The sequence below is a fragment of the Dermacentor variabilis genome, chromosome 7, assembly GCF_050947875.1.
Source record: "Dermacentor variabilis isolate Ectoservices chromosome 7, ASM5094787v1, whole genome shotgun sequence".
In the NCBI taxonomy this organism is placed as follows: domain Eukaryota; kingdom Metazoa; phylum Arthropoda; class Arachnida; order Ixodida; family Ixodidae; genus Dermacentor; species Dermacentor variabilis.
Window position 1 is genome coordinate 143,638,193 of NC_134574.1, and position 27,631 is coordinate 143,665,823.

General features: G+C 50.6%; 1 protein-coding gene across 4 annotated transcripts in view; it reads left to right on the forward strand.

Moving 5' to 3' along the window:
- The window catches only part of hth (Meis homeobox homothorax), a 404,490-nt gene that overhangs the window by 303,865 nt on the left and 72,994 nt on the right, over positions 1–27,631 (forward strand). For all 4 annotated transcript variants that reach the window (XM_075699492.1, XM_075699491.1, XM_075699494.1 and 1 more), the window contains one exon: positions 25,779–25,855. In XM_075699492.1, coding sequence (XP_075555607.1) covers positions 25,779–25,855 — 77 coding nt within the window. The remainder of the gene's footprint in view (positions 1–25,778; positions 25,856–27,631) is intronic.

Sequence of the window (27,631 nt, forward strand, 5' to 3'; positions counted from 1 at the left end):
GACTTTGCTGGAAATAGGGCACTTGTATTGCATTCCACTCCGGGATGTATTCTGGAACGATAAACGGTGAATTGAAATTGAGTTGCAAGTTAGCGTATAGGTAGCTTGTCCCGCGTATTGAGCATTTTGGTTATACGCCATAGCCGGTGTCGGTGGAGGTGCTCGGATGCCCTCTTCCGCTTGCCTTCCCGCATAATTCTATATCTCGCTAATGCCAGAGGGAATTCTGGGGATCGCGCAGTGAGCGTAGAAATAAAGTCAAGAAGGCCCAATAACGCAACGACTCCATTTCAATTCGATTCCTTTCCGCGCTTCTTCAGTGGTCTCAGTGGCGCTCGGCGGATGATAAGAAAGGAATGGAATCGAGCAAAAGGAATCCTTTTGTCGTACAGCCGAATTCTGGTGTATTGTTCGAAGTATACAGTTGTGTTCGCATGATCGAGAGCGGAAACCTGCTTTCTCTTTTGGCGCCACGCAAAAGAGAGATAAATTGTCGCCGCAATCTTATATCGCACCGACCTACCAGCTTTATGTGACGCGCCCTCGGGATAAATGATAATTCTCCTACCGGCATACCAACATGTGACAGAAAACGAATAAAAGAAACACGCCTAGTTGTTTTTTAAATATCCTTTTCCTACACAGCTGCGTATAAACAGAATCAAGCAGCCGTCGTTTCCCCACTGCTCATCGATGGCGATAGTAGCGAATCGACGATGTTTTCGTCTTCGGATGAAGGCCTGTCAGTTGTTTTCCCCCATCTCAAGTTACTTTATGGGACGGACAGGTCGCATTTAACCTTTCCTTTGACAGTTTCGACAAGCGCCGATGACTCCGCGGCGCTCTTGGCTCGTCGTTGAACCTGCTTCTACATTTCGATATCTTCCCAATATACCGTTTCCCAGATAAACTCATCGCTCGACGTCAGAGCGGCCGGTCTTCCAACCACCGATGCGTCTGAGTAAGAAGGGAGTGAAAGGGCGGGGGGGGGGGGGGGGCGATAGACGGAGTTAAACAGCGAGTGTTGTTAGTTTTGTTTGCTTCTGCGTTGAAGGACGCGCCACAGGACGCGACGCCATCATAGCTGTCACAAAACCAAGGCCGCGCTCATCAGCGGACGCCGGCTGTCTCCGTATACCTGCGCAGAGCGCCTGCGCGCGTCCTTCAGACCGTGTGCAAAGATATGCGCGCGGATAAACTCTGCGCCGCTGGCCTTCTGAACGGGCTGATCGGTATGCGTGCGTGTGTCTTGACAGCTGTAGCTCGCTTCTTTCTGCTGTGCGCGGCGTCGACTCGAGTGTGTGTATACAGACGACGTGGCGTCAGAACTTTTTTTGTTTTGCGCGAAGCGCTTGGCGGGTGCGTTCGGACCGCGTCCTTCGTCCGTTGCATGTTTTATGACTCGTCCCATTGCAACGCGAGATATACACACCCTGCGGAAAGATTTCGACGTGCTTGACATCGTCGAGGCATGCAGCTCGCCGGGAGTTTGCGTTCTGCAGCCGAGCTCCTCGAGGTTGGGGGGTTCGACTCCCGATCCGATGGGGCCGTGATATGTCGACGGCGTCGCGCTCTTTGGATTTTGTGACGCAGGTCGAAGAGGGGGAAAGCTGGTCGAGTTTTAGTGAGGGCGATTCCACGCTGGTCTTCTTGTCACGACCCACGTGTAAAGGTGTTGCTTTGGAGGCATAGCGCTCAAACGATCGATTGGTCGTTCGATGAACGAATGAACAGATCAGTAGCTCAATCAGCTGGGGAATGAACGAACGAATTGCTTCAACAAGCGTTCGAAGTGAAGGGCGAGCTGCTGTCTTACGCAGTCCATTTCACTTCTACGTGGGCAGAATAGAACGATGACGATCCATGTGGCTTGCGCGAGATATTCTTGCTCATTATACGCCGCTTTCAAAACTTCATTAAACTTGTACCCCCTCGCATGATACCTAAATTCTGTATTACGCCTGCGCAACGTCCTCAAGTGACCGTTTGATCACGACGTCACATCACCATTTACTCGACCTTCGACAGCCGCAATGTCTTGCATAGGGCTCTGTGTGCATACGCCGCAACACCTCAGAGCGAGTTTATCTGCAATCACTGAAATAATTTACGCAGCCGAAATGAAAACAAAAACACAAAGAAAGCGAAGCACCACAGAAAGCGAGATCAGACAGGCGGTTTGCCCACGTGTGTATATCACTTGGCCAGTCCTTTCCTTTCGCCAACAACCCGTCGCCTCGCTGAAGCCGCGGCTCAGGGGGTCCATATGGGTCCTATAGGCCTCCGAGCTCTCTGGCTGATATTGAATCGGTCGCAGCGCCGGCGATATTGGAAGAAGTAGACGATGAGAGGGAGAGTGGCCCGCTACTGCTGCACAGGCCGTGTCCAGCGGGGGGGAGGGGGGGGGGGTCCTCTTCTTCATCTTGGCCTCACTTCAGCGACGCTTGTATACGTGTCTGTGTGTGCGCTTGCAAGCCTGCCCAACCTGCACGTTCGGTGGGATCGGCTGGTCCGGCTGGCTCCACGGACGCTGAGGGAGGGGAAGGGGAAGAAAGAAAGACAAGGAAAGGTTGGGGGCGTTGGGGATTTACTGGACGTGTCGCCGGGATATCTCTCGTCGTCGTGTCGTGTTTGTGCGCGCGCGCGCATTCGCGTGTGTACGCTCCGCGAGCCCCGAAGAGAAGCAGCAGGACCTATTGGGGTGTTACCCTCCCCCTCTGCGTCTCTGGGTTGGGGTCCGCATGAGAGGAAAGAAGGCAGGCGGGCAAGCCGGCGCGCCGAGAGCAAAGACAGCACAAGGTTCGCGCGAGGGGTCAGCAGAAACGTGTTCGTTGTTTCGTTTTCCGGTTCCGTTACAAGGAAATTGTTTCCGCTCCAGCACCGCTTGTATGGGAGTCTCCCCCTCCCCCCACCACACGTCAACCCTCCGTGCCAACTCTCTTCTGCGCACCGCTTTGACTGTCGGCGCCGCGTTCCTTCATTCACTGTGTGACTAAGGACGTGGCTCGGGCTCTTACACGGGCAGTGGAGGGTGGGGGAGGGTCCGGAACCCCGGCTGGAACGTTCGTTGGTCGTGTCCGGTGCCTTTTTCTGGCGCGCCGGCCGGAATGAGGGTTTGCACCGGGCGCATTGCCTATTGCCTTTCCTGCTGCCCGTCTGTCTGTCTCTCTCTTGTCTGTGTCTTTGGAGGCACACGCGTTCGCTTTCCGTAAGCCCACAATGACGGCTCCGTGCGGCTCCGTCTGTCTCTTTAGCCGGACCGGCTAAATTTGTTCTCCAGGCACCCTCGCCGGCCCCCTCCCCCTTCTCCCGTTCCTCTCCAGGGGCTGAAGAGTCAGGCTGGATATCGTCTCACGCTGGGATGAGGAGCTGGCCGGCTGTTTGGTTGGCGCGGCTGTGCTCTGGAAGCGCGCGCTTTGCTGCGCTTCTCCCTCTGTACGAGGGTGTGCTCAGGCGAAGCCGTGTTTGACTCTCGGCTTCGGCGAGGCGTTCGCTCTCTTGTTTTTCGTTCGTCGTGAGCGAAGACGCGTCGTGCCGGAGAAGATTGGAGACGCGGAGAGCTTCTGTGTGTATATGGTCTCCACGGTGGAGGAAATCTCGAGAGGCGAGGCGAGGGCAGTCGCAGCTGCCTGTGGTGTTTTACGTTGGCAGAATGACAACCGCCGAAAGGACGTGGGCTGCCGCAGCGGCCGAGATGAACACAAAAGACAGAAAAAGCCCCTCGCGACGTACTTACAGCTGGCGAAAGAAATGATAACATTGGTGCATATTCTTGTGGTATATTCTAATGGTTGCTTCAGGGCGCTCTTGGAACGCTCCGAATGTCGTGTTAGAAAGTGACCGAGCCGTAAGCGAGTGCAAGACATTGTGAACACTGAAGTCGGCTACAGAGGCGATAAACGAAGCCTACTACGAGCCGAAGACGAGCCGTAGCTTGCTCGCGTAGCAATGCTTTGAAGCTGTCTTGGCGAATGAACGGTATTGGCGAACCATCGCGTAAGGACTGCAGACGTAATCTACGATCGCACCCGGCTAAATTCTAACTAGCTTCAGGAAGTTCTCATAGGTTTCAGCACGCATGAGACGGTCGGAACAGCAGTTTATTGAGACGCGCCGCACGTCGTATACTTGACACCAGGAAGTGTACATTGCACGTCTCCTGCATGCTTGATGCAAAGGCTCTGGTGTACTGCTGCTCGTCTGTCCGTCCGTCGCAGTTGCCTCCCTCGAAGCCCAGGCTCCACCAGCTCCGCTCGTGCACAGGAAGCACGCGACACGTGCGGTTTATAACGGTGCAGGCAAAACGTTAATAGGGAGTTTTAGGTGTTCTGTACGCAAAGTTAGGGGACGCGAACCGCCGGGCTTGCGAATGAACGCGAATAAGTACGCAAAATAACCCCAAATGAGCGCAAAAGAATGCAAGCCGGAAGTGGCGCTTTGCGTACGCAAAGATCCCTTTGGGCACCCAAAGCCCTTCGCGTACGCATCTAAAACTCTATAATAATAATAATAATAATAATAATAATAATAATAATAATAATAATAATAATAATAATAATAATAATAATAATCCTTCTTTATGTACACTCTAGGACGAAGGCCTCCCCCAGCGATCTCCCATTGCCTCTGTCTTGCGCTATAGCTGATTCCAACATGCGCCCTAATACTGCCTGATGTCCTCCTCCCTAATAGCATACGTTAAAATGTCCTTCCGCAGTGTTCGCGGGCAGTTTTATCACGCTGCACATTTGCTGGCACCACATCTTCACACAACACGACGCTTTCTTCTCACTCCGGTTTCGCTTCCCCAAAAGTCGGCTCTCTGGCGATGCCGCCCCGCATGGTGCTACATTTGTAACAATTCCACGCAACTTTCTCGCATTTTTCTTTTCCTTTTTCTTTCCCCGCAGCTCAGGAGAGCGCGAAATCCCGGAGCGCTCGCGCATAGCGAGCGCACGCTTTTCGTACATCGCGAGAGCTCGTGATTCAGACAGCGCGTCGTAATAAGTTGGCTCGGGAAAAACTTTGCATACTTTGTTATACTGTCCACGCTGCGTTCGTCCACGCATTCCGCGAGTTGCTCGGTTCTTACGCACGCCGCCTGTGCCGTTCACTCACTGCCAGCTAGCTCCTCACGCACCCGTGGCGCCGACTCTCTTGCGCGCCACATTCCCTATTTCCCGCTTTTCTCCCGCATTTAATTTACGCTGTCGCACGAAGAATTCCGAGCGCGGACTCATTTTTTTTCTTCTCTTCTCTCGCCTGCGTACGTCACTGTCGTCTCAGCTCAGGCCTCAGCGGACGCGCACAGCACAGTACATATACGGCCCTCATTTGTCCTGCCTCTCCCCGCTTTCCTTTTGTGTCCCAATGTCCGTCCCTAAGTTCTTTATGCTCTACATTTCTCAGGATCCCATTTCTCTGCAGTACAGTCAGAGGAATTGGGGACACCCCCGCCTTTTCGTATGTAAAGCTGCTCCCCCCTCGTCCCAGCGATTACTAACAGTCGTCGCAGAACCCCCTTTCCAGTAGCAGTTGTTCCAAACTTCCGTATTTTCGACAACGCTTGTACTATGCAATTGCATCCGCGCGGCATCGCGTGCTTGCATTCCCTCGTGGACTTTCGGAAAGCTCGGATGAGCGAGTCGCTTTGCCCTACTTGTGAATTGCCGCCGAGATTTACAGAACCCTCTGATTGCAGAACCCTCTCATGCAGAACCCTCTCATTGAGGGTTCTGTAGCAGTTCATGCGCACTTCTTGTGTCATGATATTCACGTTTTCGATTTGCCCTTTCCTTTACCCACGCTAAACCTTCATCGCGATGCTGTATGATGCTCGCGCTGTAAACTTTAGGATTTGCAGTCGTCAACGACGTCGGGCAGAGGATGATCTGCGCCAGCGTAAGACGTTTCGGTTAGAATATAATACGAATTCATTTTTTTCCCGTCGAGCTCTCCCTCGCGAACACTTCAGACGTCGCGATTTGTCATTCCTGCCTTACGATTACCGCTCATCCGTCCGAGCGCTCAGCCGCTCACTGCCAACTTCAAATGAGGTACGCAACTTTCTCTCATTACTCTTTGTGTCTTTTTTTTTCAAATGACTCTCCGCCTCATTTCTTTTTTTCTCTTCGACTTACCTTCATTTTCATCCCCTTGCGTGCTACTCGCTGCTTCGAGGCGTTTTGTGTCTCCTCCTCCTTCCCCCAATTTTCTCCCCAAATCCCTCGTCTTCTCCCCGGGCCCCGGGAATGCCGCTCACTCTCGCGTCGGGCTTAGTCGCGCTGACGAACGCCGCGCTCTCTGGCGAGCGCACGTCGGGAGGCCGCCCATTGGGGCGCTGTTGCGTACAGCCGGGCGACTGATTTATTGGAGCTAATAGGGACCCAGGGGCGGCGGTGGCGGCGGGAAAAGCGCAAACGCGGGAGGAGGAAGAGGTGACCACCTTTTTCTCCTCCCTTTTCTTGCTTTTCATGTTTTCCGTACGTTCCCGCTTTTCCGCTTCCCTTTCGGCTCCATTTTCTCTCCTATTGGCGAGCCGTTGCGGGAGCAGTTAGCCGCCGGGGCACTCTGCCCCCTCACTCCATATAAGACTCGTCTTACTCTGTTCTTTCTTGACACCTCTTAACGACGACTTTTTCTGGCCTTTCTTCCGCCCAGCCCCCAATACCTTACGTTCTTGGCTTACTGACGCCGTATTAAGGAAAGTGTGTTCGTTTTGAGCCTGGTGTGTTTACAGCGTCTCCATCCAATGATTCTTTCCTGGTGCTCCCCTTGCGGAGGTTGCGCTGAATGGCAACGGACAGTGATCACCGCTGTGCGAAATGGCTGTGAGTGAGGCTCCCCTACAAGAACAGGGGTGAGGGCGGTGCGCCGATGCCGAGAATGAGAAAAGAAACGGCAACGAAGCAAACGCAGACAGTTTAGTTGGATATAGAAAGAAAGAAAGGCGAGAGGAAGGTTATGGAGGAGAATGGGGAGGGTCGCTCCAAGACAGGAGCCATTAATTACGCGAACCCGGCGATTTATGTTGCTCCCTCCTGCACAAACTCGTGTGGATGTGCACTTCTTTCCTGTTCTACGAGGCTTGAATAGAAATGCAACAAACCAAATTAGCGAACGCACACACCGTGGCACAGCAATATTTGTTTGTGTCTGTTAGATGTCTATAAGATGTTCGTCAGGTGTCCATCAGACGTCGTAAGATGTCACTGGTGTCTGTGTGCTGCTGGTTTCTTGAGTGGAGTGCGCCTTCATCTTCCTCACCGCACCCACACAGCCACATCTCACGACTGCTGCGGACGTCTCCTACACGCTTTGGCTCTGAAGGGGTTGCTAACGTATATACTATATATAAGGCGTCCGAGAACGTCCCCTGAAACGTACTTAATCACTTTGGCTTTGTAGTCTTTACTTAATTTTGCAGCTGCTGCTTTCTGTTGCTGCTCTAAAGCGTGTGGTGCTACACTACCCCATTTTCGACCTTTCCTGTGTTTCGGACGCTCAGGAACCTCTCCTTTTCTATTGAACGCCTGTCGTATATAGACTAGTGTAATGACGGTTGCACTCCAAATTTGTTTAGATCAAGACACCACGAATGCTCTTAACGCTGCGACACCTCGCAGTTCAACTCGACGAATCCTCATTGCTTCCCGTTCTCTGTGCGCCTACCGCGGCTGTCTCGATTACCGTATGATGCTCGTTCGGGTTCAAGTCTCGCAGGCATCGCAAGCGTCATGCCTATAGGTCCCTAGTTCGGGTACCACCGGCAGCAAATTATTTTCTTCCACTTTCGATTTCCTGTCTTTATCAGGAACGCGAGTCTTATTGCATATTTAACCGTAATCATAGTATATATATATATATATATATATATATATATATATATATATATATATATATATTGAGCTGCAAGCGAACAGTTAGTTGTTCCTTCGTGCTTCTCTTGGCCTCATTGTCTGGTGGTTTACGGGACGCAATGTTTAGTAATAAGCGCTGCACCGCAGTCCCCTTTTCCCCATCAAGCTCCCTAAGTTATTCCGATCGCCATCCCTATACGCAGGCGACGCCGGAGGAGATCCTCCCAACCGTCCCCGCACTATGCGAGCTGCTCTCTTATGTATGCATACGCCCGTCGCGCACGCATACATATACGCCACTGCTCTTTTGCGCGCGTTCCACGCAATCGAGTGGAAGAGCACGGGGGAGCAAGCGCACCGACGAAACGAGGCGCTGAGTGCTCGAGCGCGCGCGCGGCGGCGGAGGGGGTGTGTCTGTACGTGTGTGCGCTCGGTCGCTCGCAAGCCGATACAACGGTGTATAAGTGCGTATACTCGCGCATTTTGCGTATGCGTGCGTGCGTGTGCCGTAGCGTTCCACGAAACCCCCGCGAACTGCACCGCACTCCCCTTCGCCCCCCCCCCCCTTTTTCCTCCTATCCCGCTAGGCCATTTCCATTCTCCCGTCCCATTGTTGCCGAGATACGTTCTGTGCCCCCTTCCTCTCTCTCTCTCTCTTTCAATGTCTCGAGTCGATTCCGCTACCGTTGCTCGCCGAGAGCCTTCACCTCACAATGGCTGCTGCTGGTTGCTGCGAATACCGCGGGGTCTGCGTTTGCCAGACACGTGGTGGGGAGAGAGAGAGAGGGAGGCCAGTCGAGGCAGAAGAAAGACAAAACCAAAGACTGGAGAGAAAGAGATCGTCGGCGAATGGAGGGCGGGCGGGCGATTGGGGAAGTAAGGGGGGAAATGGAGGTGGCGCGGCGCTTGGCAACAATGATTACACGCTCCCACCCACGCGCCGGCACAACGATAACGAGCGCGGCATTTGCATAACAAGAGAGCGTGCGGCTCTGTCTGCAGTGTCTGCTGATGCTGTTTTGTGCGGCTTTTGTTCTTCTGCCTGTGCTTCTATGTATTTCGTCTCATAATTTTTTGGCCTTTTGTCGGTCGGCTGGTATTCACAAAACTTGGGTTTCTTTCCTAGTTCTTTCTTTTTCATTTTGCAGCCTTTTCTTCTGCCCGCACCTACTTCGAGAGTGAATTTGCGTTTACGCGCACCCGGAGAAACGGGGAAAGGAAAAGGGATCGAGCCTGTTCAGTTTCGATCGACTATATCGTTAGCGGAGTTTCTTTTTCTTTATCGTGTTCATTGTTCTGCATCGTTCTCGAATCGCTGCCTCATTCGCTATCTGCGATTCTCCGTTCTATTGTTTTTGCAGTAGCGCTTTGTTGCAGCGCGAGCCACGTGGGCGCAGAGCCACGTAGCATTGTTCGGCGTTTCCTTGAGACTGTTTGTGTCTGTAGCTTGTCTCGATGGACTCTCTTGCGCTTGCTCGTCAAGAATAATATATTGACCTTACGAACCGTTTATAGACGTCTTGTAGACGACTTTGACGGCATACAGATCATTTACTTTCACGAGTGTCGATTCCTGTCAGATTGATCATTTTGCGTAAGTGTAAGCACGAGCATTTCGATCATTTTGCGCTTTTACTTGTGTGTATAGATTTATTGCTGTTCTCATCTGCGGTTAACTGCTTCTTAAGGAATCAGTTATGAATCTCACAATCCGCTTATGGACGTCTTGTAGGCGTACTTTGGTCGTACTTTGGTCATTTGCCTGCACGGGTGTCGACCCTCGTAAAATTATTCGTCGTTTTCTTGTGTTATTACTTGTTTTTTTGTTGTTGTCGCTGGACTCCCTTGGGGTTACTCCTTGAAGAATCACTTGCAAACCTTATAGACTGCTTGTAGAGTATTTCTACCGCATATAGGCTCCCATTTTACGCGTAACCTGCCTGGAGACCCTACAAAGGAAATTTTCTAAAAATTGACTGAGGCTGTAAGTAAATAGTGTCCATACATGTGCTATAGACGCGGAAACTTAAGCGTGGGCGTATCCATATGATTCTTCGTTTTTTATGCACGTTTGCTTGCGTACGTCTTTCTTGCTGTGTGTCTTTGACGGCCACCCTTATGAGTAACATAGCGATGCTGCGCGTCGTCGGCTAGCCGACATCTTGTACATCACTGTTGCTTCCCAAATATTTATGGTCTATACAAAACCCTTCTATAGACATCCAGAACTCGATATATGTCGAGGCATCCAGCAAATTAGCTCTAAAATGGCTACAGGAACTTGAATTGCATAAATTATCTGCATAGTGTTTAAGGACTTCATATTGAAAAGTTCATAGACAGTAAAAAGAATTGTTTGCAAGGCTGTACGCCAGATGTGATAAATTTTCTAATACCATATGTCGTCGGTATGGACCTTGTTAACAGCGAATCCTATCTAAGTTCCGGTACGATGCCGCCGCACGGCATAAACCCGGCGTTATCTAGTTGCCTTCTGCGAGTACTCGTGGCAGGATAAGCACTCATGGCCTTTGCACCTTTTGCAAGCCTTTCCAGCTGCCGTTTCATTTATTCGGCGCTTCGCATTTCATAAGTTCCTTCTTGTTAATCGTTGCGCTGCTCGGACGTTGTTGCCGATAATACCGGTTTCGCAATCTTTTTTTACGAGAGACGAATTGCTCAGAGGGACTCGCCGGAAAATATCGACTTCGCGCGAACTATTGCGCAACATAATGGCGCCCGGGTTCTAAACGCCCATTTCGCGTTGACGGCTGACCTTCGACCATGACGGGCTGAAACGACGAGGAAAGCCTATATACACGTGGGCGTGGAGCTCCGACTGTCGTAACGCACGCCGAGCGAATCGCGGGGTACGAGTTCTCCTTTCCTGCGGCTCGTCGCTTTTGAAGAGTCGCAAACGATTTGCACACCGCGAGCGCCGTCGCGGATCTGCTCTGCAGTATACGCTGGGAAAATGCAGCCCCAGTGCGCATGCGCGGGGCAGTTGGAGCCGGATTTAGCTCATCCTTGGCGCCCGTACCATGTAACGTCATTATTATTCTTATTACCAGTAGTTGCAGCTTACCAGAGGTGGCAACCTTGTGATAGAGTTTCGGGTGACTGCACTGTAAAATAATTTACACCCATAAAAGTAAAAAAAAGTTGTATAAGTGTATCTATAACTCACACCCGGAGGGTGTAAGTTATCGACGCAATTACACCCTTTCTCACTTTTGAGGGTGTAAATTATTTTACAGTGCATGTGCGCAGAAACTCACGAACGAACAGTAAACGAGAGCAGCACACAGCGTTCATCCACACATTAAAGAACGACGAACTTACTACCCGGAATGTACGCTAAGAACGATTTAGGTAGTATTTGTAGCCGCCTTGCCTTGGGGAAGCACGTTTTAGTACCGGTGAGCAGCCATGTATTAGGATAAATGCTCCAAGTTTTGAAGCTAAATCTCTACAGAGTATAATGTCTGCCCACGCAAGCTCGGTGACGTAGCACATAATTGTAAGTTCAACCTAATGAGAGGAACTGCGGCTTACCTATATTTTGCACAAAGCTGTCACGACAAGCCATAATAAGCAACGGCCAAGACAAGGTAGTAGACTTCCCGGGAAAACGGGAAACATATTTTCAAAACAGCTCTCATGGGCGACATATTTTTTTTCTCTAGACGCACTTACAACATGCGACGGCCGAGCTTCAATTGCACTGACAAGAGAGAGAGAGAGAGAGAGAGGTTTGCTTGCCGGTAAAGGAAACAAATATACACCCCCCAATCGGACTCCTCTATAGTTTTCGTTTCTCAAGCCCTGACGTAACGTTTTCGATATCTGCTTTCTTTGACATTATCCCACGTTGTTCATATGTGTACAATTTTCCTTTTTTTTTTTCCACATAAACATTCCGTCGTGACGCGGCACTAGTCATATTTTCCTGCTCTCTGCGTCCTGTTTCTTGCGCGCTGCACTTCAGCGGGACCGGTATGCGTTTCCATATCTCCACGCTTGACATTCGAGGTCCACGCCGTCGCGCATGCGCAAAGCGTCGACACTTCTGCTCGCGTCGGCATCCCATAGCGTATACTGTGATCATCCGAGCGTTTCCCTTTACCGGTGCCCCCTATTCACACACAAACTCTGTGCATTCCTAGCGCTAAACTTTCGCGTGTACGATATGCTCGCCCGCATAGTTTGGGCAGCGGTCTCATTCGCGTACGTTCGCGCCGCCCACATCAGAGTATGCGTGGCGAGTTTCTTTTTGGATTGCTGCAATTGTATGCCGGGAATGTCGAGCATGCATGTAAGCGCAGTGGAGGCCGCAGCGTTGCCGCTACGGGGCAGAACCGCGCGGGATGTTTGTCGCGGTTGCGTGCGCTGAACACTTCTTTCCCGAGGAATGCGCGTTTGATGACGTCATTTGTCGCAGCCCGACCTGCGCGCCACCTTCCCGTCGCTATACAGATTACTGTCGTTCCTTTTTTTAATGCGTTAGCATTAGTAGTGGCAAACATGGCAAAATGTGTATTTGTGTGAAGTGTGGGAAGCCGGTCGCGTGGTAGAGGTAGAACTGCCGTAAATACGTTTACGCTTTTCGCCACCACAGGGGCCGTATTGAGAAATGTTCTCATTCGCAAAGCCTCAATATCATTGGCCGGCCACCTCGGCCAATCATATGTCAATCACAATAACTTTCACCAATCAGGATTGGCCCAGGGTAGCCGTTACTAACAATTTAGCGTAAGGGCCTTTTTTTTTTTTTTTGCGAATACGGGCTCAGAGGTTGACGAGCTCTGCTTAAAGCGGGTTGCAGTTTGAAACAGAAACAAAAAGAAAGAATGAAATTACTTTGCGATCGCGCGCACTCGTCGGATGGCGAAGGGAGATGGCGCCACCGCCAGCAACGGGAAACAACGAAGCAATAACAAACGGCGCTCGTAGAAAAACTAATATGCCGGGCCCTCGTGCTTGCGTGTGTGTACACAACCAACGTGCGACGGGAGCGTATACGACGAAATGGGTTTTGCGGAGAAGAAAAGAAGGAGGAGGAGGGGGAGGAAGGAAGGGATAACCGCGTGTGCGGCACGCCCGCCACTTTTCGCAAATCCATTTCGACTGGGTCGCCGAGAACATCATCACGCGAGCGGGCACTCCAAGCGTTCCGCCTGCCTCACCTGCATTTCCCAGAGTACACGTCCCCTTCCCCTTCCCCCCCTCCGCGCTATCTCCGCCTATGTGCTTAGCGTTACGTATATGCACGTGTATACGGTGGGCCCTGCCTCCCATCGCTTATGCATGCCGCGTTTTTCCTGACTGCCAGTTGTAGGCGATGAGACCGATCGAAAAGAAAAATAAAAGCGCGCGTTTGTCGGATAACTGTACAAGAATGCTGGCATTTCTCCAGTAGTATACTCGAAGGGCTGGCGGTATCTATCGGCGTGTAATTTCAACACGAGCTGTTTTCCAACAGTGTTTATAATTGACATTAAAAAAAAGCACAAGAAAGCTCTCTACGAATTTACTGTGAGAATGCGAAGAAGCCGAAGTATATAACCTTCGTGTTTGTGTCGCGTCGACCCGTTAATCGAAACAAAGTAATAGTGCCAGCATGCCGGCTGCCTCTGGTTTGTCGTACGTGTTGGCGTATTATGGTGTTGGGCTGCTGAGCACGAGGTCGCAGGATGGAATCCCGGCCACGGCGGCCGTATTTCGATGGGGGCGAAATGCGAAAACACCCGCGTGCTTAGATTTAGGTGCACGCTAAAGAACCCCGGGTGGTCGAAATTTCCGGAGTCCTCCACTACGGCGTGCCTCATAATCAGAAAGTGGTTTTGGCGCGTAAAACCCCATAATTTATTTTATTTTTTTGGTCGGCGTATCGCGAATCGGTGAGATGGGCGGCCCGTTATACTGTACACTCGATGGCTCTCCAAGACGAAGGCACGCCACGTCGCATATAGCGAGTTGCATGCGGCCACTGTCGCCGTTAGCATAACAGGTATGCGCCTTGTTCTGGACCGTTCTCCGGAACTCCGCCACATTGTCGACTTCGCCGTCTTGATCCCCCTGGTTTATCCAGGGTGCGCTGCTGTAGCTAGTTTTCATGTGACGTCACAGACGCGGCTCTCACTGCGATGGTACCTAAACATGGCGGCCACGATGATATCACTGCAGTGTATTATCGCGCGCGCATTGTTTCGCTTATTTGCGGTGACTGCTTTTCACTAGTTTATCGCTCTTATCGCTTTGTCGTTCTACATAAGATGAGCGCGTCGTGCTGTCACGTTACTTGATTACACTCCTTCTCGACCTGCTAGTACCTAAAGAAGGCGGCTGAGATGACGTGTGTGCAGACTGTCTATACGGCCTCTCTGTCTGCCTCAGAAGTGCGGCCATTGCAGAATTTGACGTCACGGCGGAATTTCACAACGGGTTACATTTGTAGACTTTTTCAAATTGCGCCGTCGTTGTGTCAAATTTTGTGACGGTGGCATTTTTTTTAAGCAATCGGAGATGCCTCTCTGCTGCGGCCTCTCCGATTGGCTCGAAAACGCCGCCGCTGCCGAATTTGACAATATGGCGGAATTTGAGCACTTCAGCCCCGGCGGGCTGTACGCAACGCCGCGGCGTGGCAACCGTCGTTGAAAGGAGAGAAAAGGAAGGTCGCGGTCTGGTTCCAAGCCAAGTCATTCTATAGACGTCTCCAGACACAAGTCGACGCCGCTCCATGCCGCGTCGATCTACTACGGCAACCGCGAAGAAGAAGAAGAAGAAGATGATGATCTAAAGAAAGGAAAGATGCTTGATTCTGCAACCCGTGAGGGAGCACGGCGAAGAGTCGTCAGGGGAGAGGGAGTGGAGAGTGAAAGACGATAGAGGGCGCCGCGCACCGTACTTGCATGCTGCAGACACGCCGTGCCGGCGGATCGTGCATGCGTCGCCACGGGCCAAGACTAGATGAAAGCCGTGGAGTTCGGGGAAGAGGGAAAAGGACCTGCCGTAGGGGGGCTCTCCCTTTCATGCTCGTCATCATCTTCACGAAAAGAAGAAATCGCATTTGCATTTTAATCGAGCTCTCGCTGCGGGGGGCGGTGTTCGACGCACAAGACGCCGTCGCAGTTTTGCTGCTGCTGCTTCTTCTGACGCTGCGTCTTTGAGGCCGCCTCGGTCGAGCGGTCCATTGCCCGGCCCCTCACCAGGCTTCTTCTTTCTTTCTTTCTTTCTTTCTTTCTTTCTTTCTTTCTTTCTTTCTTTCTTTCTTTCTTTCTTTCTGTTTTGGCTTTGCTCTTTCGTTCATTTTCCTTTTTTGTTGTTGTTGTTGTTGTTACGTGTAATCTGGAGGTATAGGGCACAGAGTCGAAGAAGTGTTCATCTTTCCATACATCCTCGCCGTCTAATTTTTGTTTTGTTTTTGTTTCTATCACACCCGTTCCCTCATCCTCGGTAATGACGCACTCTCACCGTCGCGACCGGTGGGTGTTGAGTGGCCGCGTCTCGCTTCGCGTCCCGACTGCCATGAGATGCTTTTATATTCCCAGCGAATTATGCGCAGCGCAAGCGCAGCCAAGTGAAAAATTACACTGATGCGCATTGTCTGGACTGATCGGTTGGTTGGTTGGGGGGAAGGGAGGCGCGTGTTATGTGCGTGTTATGCGTTATGTCATACGGTCCGAATGTTTCAGCGCGATGCCCGCGTCATCGACAAACTGTTGTCAAGCTGTAACGTAACTAATTCGCGATTAGAGAGGCTTGCAAGCACGCAGCGTGGACCTATGCTGCACGACAAGCGACGTGTGGAGGTGGGGGAGCGGGGTATTCTGTAGGAGTCCACTTAATGGACTGTTCATTTCGGTCGCTGCTGATTGGATGCAGTTGTACGAGCGAGGAGGAGACGAGCGGCCCTAGCAAATTAGCAGCGGCCGAAATGGCTAGGTGGACTCTTGAAGAATGCACCCCCCCCACCCCTGGACGGCACCTACGGTGCTGGTGGCGACATCTTGCGACGCGGCATTCAAGCCAAGCGTGTGCAGAACTCGTAACATATATGTATGCAGAAGTCGGCGGCTGTCTCGTTTTGCCCCTGGCGTAAACGTTTCACGAGCAACATTATATCGCCGCTCTGGTATTTTCTGCTGCTTTCTTAGTCTAGTTTTCACGACCTAGAACACTTGTGGTAGACATTAATATTTCTAGCACTTTCTGTAGTTGTATAACACGCCGCAAGGCTTTGCTGCCAGCGCTGCTCCACTCGTTAGCGTCGTCTGGTGTCCATGTGCATCTGCGTAGATGTGCGTATAGTACACCTACGCCGATGTACTATCTGCACTGCTTATACCATCTGCATTGCCACGTAGATATACGTATCTACGTGGCAATGGTTTATCTACGATATACCAGAGTCACGCGCAAACTTCTGGTATCGCATGTAACATCTACAAAATGTGTCGCCATGTCGAAGTTCCGATTTTGTTGTTGCGAAACTTAGGAATCGCAGTACGTTAAAATGTGTTCACAAATACGCAAATACGTGCGTTCGACAAGCTGAGTGCAAAGTTTCAACCGCATACCTTGTAAGCATCGGCGTGCAGCGGTTCTTCTGAGACATCAGACATACTACTGGTGTTGTAAGGAGTCGTTCGCTATGCAAATGTACCAAGTTTAGTGGTTAGTGTCGGCTTTCGCGACTAAGCCGCTGACTATTCAACTCCTGCCAGTATGTGTATGTATACAAGGTCCGCTTGGTTCCCACGAAGGTTTGGGACACGTCGTTGTCTTGTATACCTGTGTAGCCATCGTGTCAGGGACACCCTGCTCCTGGTCCTCTTCGAACTCGCACGGAACGCGCGATATGTAGAGCCGAACTCTAACAGGTCATGACAAATGTGAACAGGAACTCTCCGCTCGCGGTGTAATATACTGAGAGAAGTCTACAATGATCACTGTACCTATACTGCCCCGTCTCGGTTCGACATATCGTGTTTGCCGAGCCAACGCTCAACAGGTTCAGCAATACAGCTTCTATAGCGATCACCTTGTGCAGAAAGCGTTGTTGTTCTTGTTCGCGTCTTCAACCTGGGCCATGGACTCGCCGCTCGTGTGACTGCGTGAAGCGCCGCCTGCAGTTTCGGCGCGAACATTTAGACTGCGTAAGCTATCTTGCAGTGCGATCTCTGTCGCTTGGCGAGTTCTACAACACCACGAAGGGTGTATACAGTGCAACAGGCCGTAAAACTGTCAGACCAGGTCGTTAACGGTCTGTCAGTCTGCCCCCCCCCCTCCCTGTGCTGTACGCAAATGAGTTTTCGCGAAGCCTCCTCCGAAGACGCGCAAGCGTTCGCAAGCCGGCACAGCCGTTTTCTTGTTCTACAACCTGGAAACGCGCGAACCGGAAGTTTTGCTCTTGCGGAGCAAGTCGTAAAACCGACCGCCCTTTGCCATTCGTTCCCGGAGAGAGCTATGCTGCATGCGAATCGATGCCGAAGCAGAGAGGATATGTGTGCCGTTCGAAACGAGCACGTCGCGTAAAACATTCAAGAGCGGATGATATGCATTTGGGTATTTCAGTTCAGTCGCGACCACACCCACGCGGAGTTTGAGGACCCTTCCGGTGCGCCTGCAAGGGCGACGAACGACCGTTGTTGCTTTCCGCGGTGGTTCGTGTTACTTGGTTATTCTGAAGCATCGTATACTCCGAGTCTAAGACCTGGGCGTGTTGACGACGTGTGTGTGTCTTGTGTATAGGTCACGCTGGGCTGCGTGCCTTCGTGTGTCTGACTGCGCGCTTCCTGGCGATAGCGTTCGTATACACCTTTGCCCTCCATTTCGAATGCAATTAGTATAAGCAAGTGATCATTGTGTTTTTCTGAGGCCTTCCCTCAGGCATAACACAAAGATATGTTTACAAGTCAGTTAATACCTTGTGATTATGTTGGTTCAACCTGTGAAGCAGCCCAATAGATACGCAGAGTAGGAGTCAAGTCATTAAGTCATTACATCTTGCAATGGGGAGCGCGGAATTGTTGCGTAGGAAGTGAGACCAAGACGTCTTTCCCGTCCTGGTTTCCCCTATTCCTCAACAATTATGCTCTCCCCTTTGCCAGATGTGATGTCAAACCAGCTAGCCCAACAGCTTTCTGTTCTCCAGCTCATTAAATCAGTCGGTTGGTTATTTATTTATTTATTTATTTATTTATACAGGTATATCACGGGTTCCGAGATCTGAAAATGGTGCGAGGGGAGTTACGCATTAGTTTTTACAAGGACTTGGCAAGACTATGTACGATACAAAGGGACAAAAGAGGGAAAAAATTTTGGTTTCAAAGGAAAATATGTACATAAAAATGAAACATTATGCAATTTGAAGGACAGCTCATAAAATGCTGGGTCTACATAAACAGCAATAGAAAGCCGAGAAAACATTTCTATTGCTCGAGTTACAGCCTCGTGATGGGGATCAAATCTTGAGCGTTCGCAGTATAATTGACCCAATCAGTCAAATAAATAAATAAATAAATAAATAAATAAATAAATAAATAAATAAATAAATCATTTCCATGTGCATGATTCGTTGTGTGGTCAGGGCGAGTTCTCGTTATGAACATATTGGTCCAATGGGAGTTTTGAAGTCAAGTGCATTTCTAGCAGAGCACATGAGACACAACCTGTGGTGTCACATCCAACCAGAGGCGTAACCTGTGCGTGCATACATGCATACATACATACATACATACATACATACATACATACATACATACATACATACATACATACATACATACATACATACATACATACACACACACATACATACCTGCGGTCCACTGCAGCTTCATTATCTTGATTTTGGTGTGCCAAGAAGCATCGTTAGCTATTCTCCGCGGTCACCGCCGTGCATGCATGGGCCCGGGTGTGCCAAACAAAACCAAACCGAGCAAAACGCCCAAGGCAAGGTACATACGTAAACGCGATGCCCACCTCGGCGCGGTTCCACCGCGCACGCCACGACTCCGCCCACTTCCCCCGCCGAGTGGCAGTAGTGTCGCCACCGTCGCCGCGCCCCCTGCCGTTCCCTCTCTGTGTCGCGTACCTCGCTGTGCTGGTCGCCGCTGCGCGCCAGGTTCGATGCCTGGCGAGTTGTAATAACGGTCGCGTAAAACGCATTCGACCGCAACGACATGGTCGATTTATGCTCGCCACCGATGGGGGCTCGCTCGCCTCGGCGCTCACGACTGCGCATGCGCGCTCGTAAATCTTTCCTTTACGGCCCCCCTACCGCCGCCGGCTTCACCCGTGTCTTCCGAAAATAGTTTCTCTCCTTCCTCTTTCTTTGTGCTTGTGGGTGTGTTGTACACTCGCGCACACACCTTCCTGCGGCAGTGAAGGGGAAAGCTATGGCAGGGGTGATGCGGACGCGTGACAGCGCTTCCGAAAATGGTCTCCACGTTCGCATTCGCTTTTGTTTACTCAGGGGAAAAGAAATCCTAAGCATTTCATTTACTGCAGCACCTACATTTACATAAGACAATACGCCACTCCATGTTCAAATTAGAACGTTAACTTCTCGCTTCGCTTTTCGACGTTCCGGAAAATTCGAAACCATCGTGGGAATTCCTGGCCATTGCCTCCTTCGGTCACCTGTCGAGCTTTACCGCAATGCATCAGTGTAACTCAATGGTGGCCACAATAAATATATATAATTCAAGATCGGCCGAGTAACAACTTTCATTAACGATGTCGAGAGGCTACTCCTCTTTAACATACGCATTTTCTCGCTCCATCCTGCCTTGAGATAGATGCACACAGCAGGTACTGCCTGCAACAGAACATGGAGTTTCTCTAACCCGCAAAAAAAGTTTTGTGTGTCTGTATTGCGTTTGTCTAAACCGCTGCTATAACCCAGCAATTACGCAGTATAACGCAGTTACGACTAAGTGCCGTATAAATATGTGTGTTATCAGATAAGAATTTCCGTCTCGGCATTGCTTACTGGAAGCTATTGAAATACGGCCGATCTTCTGAAGGACCATATTTTCAAATTGCTGCCTGCAATGTTACGCTGGTGCATTGCGGTGAAGGTCGACAGCTTGCCGAAGGGGAAATGTCCATGTTTCTCTGGTATGCGCAAGTAGCAAGCCACATAGAGTTAACAGCGCAAACGGTAGTAACGGGCTTAGCGCTGACTGTCAACCAGATTTTATTGCACACGAGGCAATAGATAGAGTGCATAAAGATTCCGTAAGGCGAGACAACGAGACGCGCATGGCCCTGTCCAATACGCTGTTACTCTGTTTAGTTGTGACGTGTACGAAAACCAGCTTTAGCTTACATTCTACAACATATAAGCAAGCCCCACGGATTCAGCGTCCGCGTCGAGAAAGGGAAACGCAAAATGCTGTCAAACTCTGCCGGACTACTTCGCGCAGTAACACATGTGCGGAGGGGGCTCCGCCTCTGTAGCTTTAAAGCAAGAAAAAGTCGTCTGCGCACATTCCCGTAGCACTTCCAAGCTTTTGTTGAGTCTAGGCTTGTCTATTCAAGAAGTCACCACGCTGTAGTCAACTCTCCGATCGATACTTTTCTTGTTTAGTTTTTCTGCTTTTGTGCCTTAAAAAAAAAAAAAATTCGGGGGTCCGCATATATTGTCGGAGTGAAGTTGCGCCTGTGTTTCAAGCGTGTATAGTTCATCGATAGGAGGAAAAGGTTGACGCTATCGTTCGCGTAAGCTCGACAGTTGGAAAGAAAGGACAGGAAAATGAAAAGTGGTATGAGTGAAGGGGGATGGGACAATGGCTGATCTGTTTTCTAGCTTCCCCACAAGGGGGCGCCTGGGATGAAACCACGGCCAGACTTTCTCGAAAAAGAATTCAAGAGAAGAACAGGGCTGGAAGGGGGGGCGGTGGAGGGGGGGGGGTTGACATCGCATCGCCGAGAGGAACTCATTATCGCGACACGATGTCCGCGACGCATGTTTTCCGCAACCCTCCTCTCTCACACTTATCTCCGTAGCGACGACAAAAAAAAAAAGAAAAAAAAAGAAACAAGCTTCAGTCGCGTGCGGGCCGTGTGACCACCAGTGGCCGCCTTCGTTATACTATACGTTATTACGTTATACGTTATTGCCCTATGTATATATTTAACTTGCTGTTCTTTCCACATCGTTCTTGTTCCCCGATCTCCCTCCAAGTTTCACTCGCAGCACACGCCGACGCTTCTTCCATCTCGCATCCTCGCCCAATAGCCGCCTCTCTGCTATGCACCCTCTCCCTCGCTCTCGCACGACAGACGCGCGTGTGCCCTATTCGTCTTATTATTATTATTCTTTTTTTGCCAGTTGCGTCTCGCACTTTCTCCGCCACGCGAGCACAGAACACCAGTGTCTCTTTCACTCTCTCCCCTTTCTCCATTCTCTCGCATCGACGGAACGCGCCCCAGTTATACACCGACCAGGGTGCCTGGTCGTTACAAGCGCGGTGACAAGCTGTCACGCCACGAAACTCCCCCTACCTCATTCGCAGCCGGTTCGCTTGTGTCCTCGCCGAGAGACTCGTTATTATTATCAGTGTCCGCGCGCGGCCCCCGTGATCCGTGGCTTCTGAGTTTTATTTCTCGCGTTCTTCTTCTTCTTTATAAATCGTCATTATTACCTTTTTTTTTTAAATGTATACCCGAGAACGCTCCGGTTGTCTCCCGGTGTGTCGCTCGTTCATTCATCACCTTCTCTCGCCGCCATTCTTCTGTCGCGTGTCTTTCCCTGGCAGCGATGCCGAAGATGAGTGACCACGCGCTCGGTTTGTCTTCTCTTCGACGCCGCTTCCGCTGTGATAGGAAGGTGGTGACGCGAAGGAGAAGAAAACTCGCGCGTCGTGCATTTTGCCGTTGTTCGTGCTCGAAAGGTGCACACCCCGGGCCACGGTCGCCTGACAGAACTCTTTCGTCACCCTGCTGCCGTCTCGCTTCAAATCCTTTGTCAAGCTGGCGCGGGGTTACCCTTGTCACCCTTTCACAGCTTTTATCTTCTTGACAAGTCGTTTATTTTCCCGCTCCCTTGTGTACCACGTTCTTTGGTACAGTTTTCCTACCGCTTTCTTTTTCGTTGCACTCTCCCACAGTTTTGTAGCGGCAGTTTCCTCTCGTGTTTCCTGCATTGTAGCGTTCGAAATATAACTTTCTGGCGACAAGTGAAAGGGTGACGTATTTAGATGGAACGCGCGATAATCAGGCATAGGTGCGTTATAACTCTCATAATTGCCGTTTGGGCAGCTATAAACTAGTCGTACGTTTAGGTACACGTTCATTTTCCGGCGTGCACTAAAAAAAAAAAAAAGAAGCCTATCCTGCAGGACTCCACGATGTATTGAATCCACCACTTGCACGCACCGGCATCAAATGCAGTTCCAGCCCTGTACTTCTGACAGCTTATCCTTGACAGAAAAGTTCAAAAGGCCGCTGCATGTAGAGGCGTCCGTCCACAAGTGCGGCAAGTATCGAAAGTCCTGAAGCGTTCTCGAAGTCGATTCGAATCACTCTTGAATGCGGAGTACGTCGCCTTTGCTTCTGTCGCTGCTAGTGGATTTAGTCAATTCCGGACGCCGAGCCACGAATCATCGTTCTCCCCCCGCTAATCTTTGCAAAATCCGCACGTAATACGCACTCGACGAACGGAGAGCGGTAAGCATATGTCACGTGTCACGTGTGAAGGTCACGTGCGAAGCACATGCATTTCGTGAAACACCTCCAGAGAGAACCTTCTCGCATCCCAAGCATACGTTCGCTTTAAGGTGGTATTTTGTCCTGGAGCGGATGTGTGGAGGTTCGGTTTGCCTCGCACATTCCAAATCTCGCGTGACTTGCCCACTGACTTCTCCGCCTAGCCGACTGCTCTTCACTGCTCACCTCCCCAAAGCTTATACGCACCTTGCTTTCATTCTTTGTTGTTGCTTCTTTTTTTCTCCTTTCTTTCTCATTTTTCTGTTTCATCCGCGTCTCGTGACTCCGAAAACGGACTGACTGATGGACGGCCCCCGTCTCGCACGGCTCAAGAGAGTGCGTCGTACCAAAGGCGTCGGCAGCGGCCAACTCCGGTGCTGACAATGGATGCAAATTTCGGGGTTGCACACCCCCCATTCCCCGTTCTTCTGTCCGCCCCTCGTTTCTGCTCTTTACCCGCCCCTCTGTTCTTTTCGGGACCCGTTGTCCCCCCCCCCCCCCTCCCTTTGCCCCTTAAACCCTCCGTTTCGTCCTTTCTCAACCTCGTCGCGTTACCGGGCCACTCGCAACACCACCGCCCTTTTGGAAGCCCCCGATAGGAAGCTCGTCACACATCTGACATCTGCAAGCCTGCGTGCGAATGTCTACCATCTCTCCCTCTATACCGCCTCCTCGCCTCCACACCACCGGTGGCGCCCTCTGTGCTTAACCTGACCGGCCCCCTTCAGAGTACATATACACCAAACTCCCCCCGCCCCTGTGCTCTATCTCTCTCTCTCCCCATACTACCTCTACCACCTGAGGTCCCCCCACCACCGGGTCCCTCTGCGAAAAAAACTCCCTGTAGCATCGTTGAAGCACACCTTCCCCCCACCTCCCACAGCCGGGCAATTCACGTCGCTATAGCAGTGCTTTTTGTATCGGCTGCGCCGCTCCGTTTGACGCCGACGAGATTTATCGCTTCGGACACGAATGCTCGATTTTTTTCTGCTCCTGCCCCCTTGCCCCATTTCCTTCCCCCGTTCAGCGTTTGTCCCCTTTGCGCCAAGCCCCCCCTCCCTCCCCTCCTCATTGCCCCCCTCCCCCCGTTCTGCCTTTGATGTTCCCTTTGCAAGGAACCCCACCGCGCCATGCTGCAGACCCCGCTGTTCACCTTTCCGGCAGGGACACTTTGTCGTTTTCTCTCCGACTGAGCGTGGCTCTTACATCTTTCCTATCTGCATATATTTAGATGCTGTCTCTTTAAATTTCTCGCTTGGCTCTTTTCGCTCTGCGGCCCTCCACGGAGTGCGCCCTCGCCCCGCTTTCCTTCTTTCTTTTGCGCATGCGTGCGCAGATCTCCGGGGATCAGCTCCTTCTCGTTCCACGCCAACGAATTCTTCGGACTCCGGTTTTCTTTCATTCTTGCTTTCTCGAACGCTCGCGCTTGCTGCGAGATTTCGTCGCACGCTGTCGGTCAGCTTTCGGCTTTATCTGTGCCTAAATTTGATCTTTTCGCCCGCACCGTCTCCCTACTTTTGCCTTTCATTCAAACAGCGAACCCTCGCCACCTCCCTACACTCCTCGCCCGATGGTTCTGTTTCCCTTTGTTGCAAAAAAAGAAAAAAAAAGGAAATGAATGCGAAGAAAACAAACTGCGACAGAACTGGACGCGTGCGTGACTTCCCGAGAAATTCAAAATAAGAGCACGGGTGCCACAAGAATGCTTAATCTTGCATACAAAAAAAAAAAAAAAAGCTGCACGCCTGAGGACTGAAGAAGGAAGGGCTGGGGTTAGGGTTTTTGAATGGAACAACAAAAGAATACAAAACCGTGTATGAAGGCCCACTTACTAGTCTTCAAGCCTGTGGCGGGGCGGCCGGCGGGTGGTGGCCCCGAAGTTAGGCTTAGCAGTCCGGTCTTAGGCTTAAGGTCGACGTTTAGGCTGGGGAGCGCCATTGAGCCTCGGGTTGCCGTTTAGGCTTTGCGGTTGGCGCGGTCTTATGCCTTATTATTGGGGCTTAGCCGTGCGGCAGAAGGATTCGAAGCGACGGCGCGGGTGCTTGCTCCGCTATTTGAAAGTCTCCCATAGCGGCCGTCTCGATCCCATTGTACGCTGTGCTTTTTATAAAACGCCGTTTCCGACTTCCTATCGTCTTCGAGGCTTCGCATCGGACGAGAAGAGACGTGTTCGATTGCCTTTTCTCTGCTGTACGCTTCGTGGTTATTGCATTACGTACAACTGACTTGCGTTGTTTTGTGACGAGAGGAGAACTCAGTTCGAGAGAATCGCCCGCTGCCTTATATCTCTTGCGCATGGATAAACCTAAAAAGTTCTTTGAATTAACCCCTCCTCTTTTAGAATCCGTCGCCAAAATGGGGTTGCGCCTCTGAAATACGCCACTATAGGTCACCTTTCAATGTTACATAGAAGGGACGCTATGGAAAGGATGGCGCTGCCTGTCAAAAGTCGTAATGGGGGGGTAAGAACAGGAAAGGTAACTTATATTATATATATATATATATTATTACGGGAAAGCTTTAGGAAGACGCCTGAAACAATACTATGCCGGGCCGCATATATAATTCAGATATTTGATAACAGCCAACGGGGTTTTCTGTCCAAAGTAGGTAAAAAGGAATAGCAGAGTCTAATAATGGGCAATCGATGAGTTTCGTGGTATACGAGACCGCTCCTATTAATCAGTTAAAGTGTATCCCATTCCACAAGGAACCGTCCCTGTTCATAGAGAGATACGTACTCATCTGTCATGAGGCTTGTCAAACTCAATCTCGGGTGCCAGTATATGCATTTAGACCTCACGTACGCCTCTACATATGCCGTCTTATAGACTTGTCCTTTTTTTACTACATAAGGTTTCCGTACCGTCTTTAGAGAAAGCTCGTTAATAAGTCTATTCATAAAGTCTGTAGACATGATTTGATAAAAGTTTAAAAGTCTATGTGCATAGGGTACATATAAGCAATCTATGCCATCCCAAGGAAAAAATGACAATGCCTATAGGATTTCTATATACTGCCTGAATAGTTTTTCGTGAGGGGTGCCATACTCCGGCATGAGCGTTTTTTGCAGTAGATATCCTCTAGTCCTAGTACTTTAAGGTGTGACGTAAACTCAGAAGTCTTGTTTGTCTTTCGAAATGACTTTGTCCTAGTTGCAGCCTCTGAGTCCTCTCTAACGTTCCCTTCTCTTCTGCGCAGCATCCGTATCCCTCCGAAGACCAGAAAAAGCAGCTGGCCCAGGACACCGGACTCACCATCCTCCAAGTCAACAACTGGTGAGTAGGAATTGCTTGCGACCTTCTCCGCTTCCTGTTTGCATTCGCCGGCTACGTATCGTGATTGTTTATTGCATGTACATAATTAACGCGTGATCAGCAAGTTCGTTCGTTCATTCTGGCACAGCAAGTTCAGCTGTACCAGAAGTTTGGTCATCATTCTAACTAATAGAAGGAGTTTCTACAGGGCCTGATGACTGCGTTTTGAAAATAAACTGATCATTAAAAAAAAGCAAGTACTCCTCTCCGTGCAGCCTTTAGTGAAGGCTGTATAGATCTTGTCTCAGCCGATCAGCAACGCGACCCCGCTGCGTGTTGCAGAAAAGCGAGTAGGATGAATCGTCCATTGCGCGACAAGGTTTCGGTTTCAGTATGTGCAGTAACTCCTCCAGGTGGCCCGCATAACTGTAATGAATTCATCACGGATCGTGATTGCGGTTTCAAGTCTGTTGAATCATGTACGTCCAAACTGGCCGTAGAATAATGTTCGTGCCTATTATGTTAGCACAGCGTTATTGTTCTAGCGTTATCGCTGATCCCGCCTCTCATCCCACACCGAAAGCGCAGTCAGTAGCTGAAGGTATCACTAACAGTAGAACGGTAACCTTATGATAAAATTATAGAATAATGGCGAAAGCGTTGTCGAACCACGATAGGAAATTACGCTGTCCTGGTGCTTGTGGAAGTTTGCTAGTGAAATGAAAGAATTGTCCCCGAACTACACACAGGTCTTTTGAGAGAGCACGTTCCTCTAAAGCAGCGACGAAACGCCGTGTGACAAAGCCAGCAAGAACACTTGCCATGTGCTTCTTTGTACATATACGAACGCTGTTGTGAAGCTAGAAATGAACGCTGGTAAAATGTGCAGGCGTATCTACTGTACATGTAACTTGTGGGCAGAACAACTGATGTGGACACCCACCACATACTTACGGGAACTATGCATTTTCGCAGATACCCATTCCCCTTTTGTGTTTCGAAATGAAAACTATTGATCTCAAAATTTAGAATGATATAAGCGTAATAAGCAACTCCACCAGAACGCCTTAAGTTATCAGCTCGAAAATAATACAAATACTTGTACGACATGCACATCCTTCCCAAAGTTGGCGAACTATCGCAACGGCTGAGTTTTCTCTAGAAATTTGTTCTAGGAAAAATCTATGGCCGCCTCGTGTCCGCCTGTACGTATGGTTGGGAGCCTCCACCCGGGATCGTGCGCAAATCTGCCAGACAAAATCCTGTTGACACACAAGGACGGCCTGTGCGCGCGGGTACGGGATAGACTCGAGAGAGCGAAGAAATAAAGAAAAGTACCGACAGAAACAATAGCGGGGGCGCGGGAGGAGAGAAACGTGGCTTCGGAGCAAAGCGTGTGCCTGCAAATCCTCCCTAATTGACTGCGCCTCGCCTCGAAGCGGATTGTCCTTTTGCCGGCTCTGTAGGACGCGCGTGTATATAGGGAGGACAACAAAGCACCGGGAAGCGGCGCGGGAGGGACCCCAAGAGGGATGAAGGGGTTTAGAGGGAAAGGGGGAGAGCCCTGTGGCTGGAAAACAGACGGGCGTTCGCGCCAGTGGCGGACCTTGTTAAAGGGGCCGAGCGGCGGTTTGGCAAGCTGTCCGGGGACTGGGTCCGTTGCGGTTCTGTAGCACAACTTTGTAAGATGTGGTGTCTGGAGCAGTTCTGTAGCGTTCCCGTAGCAGCTGTAGCAGTTTTGTATCTGTCGCACGCTTCTTTCTTTCTTTATCTCTACTTTGTTATCACTTTACCTCC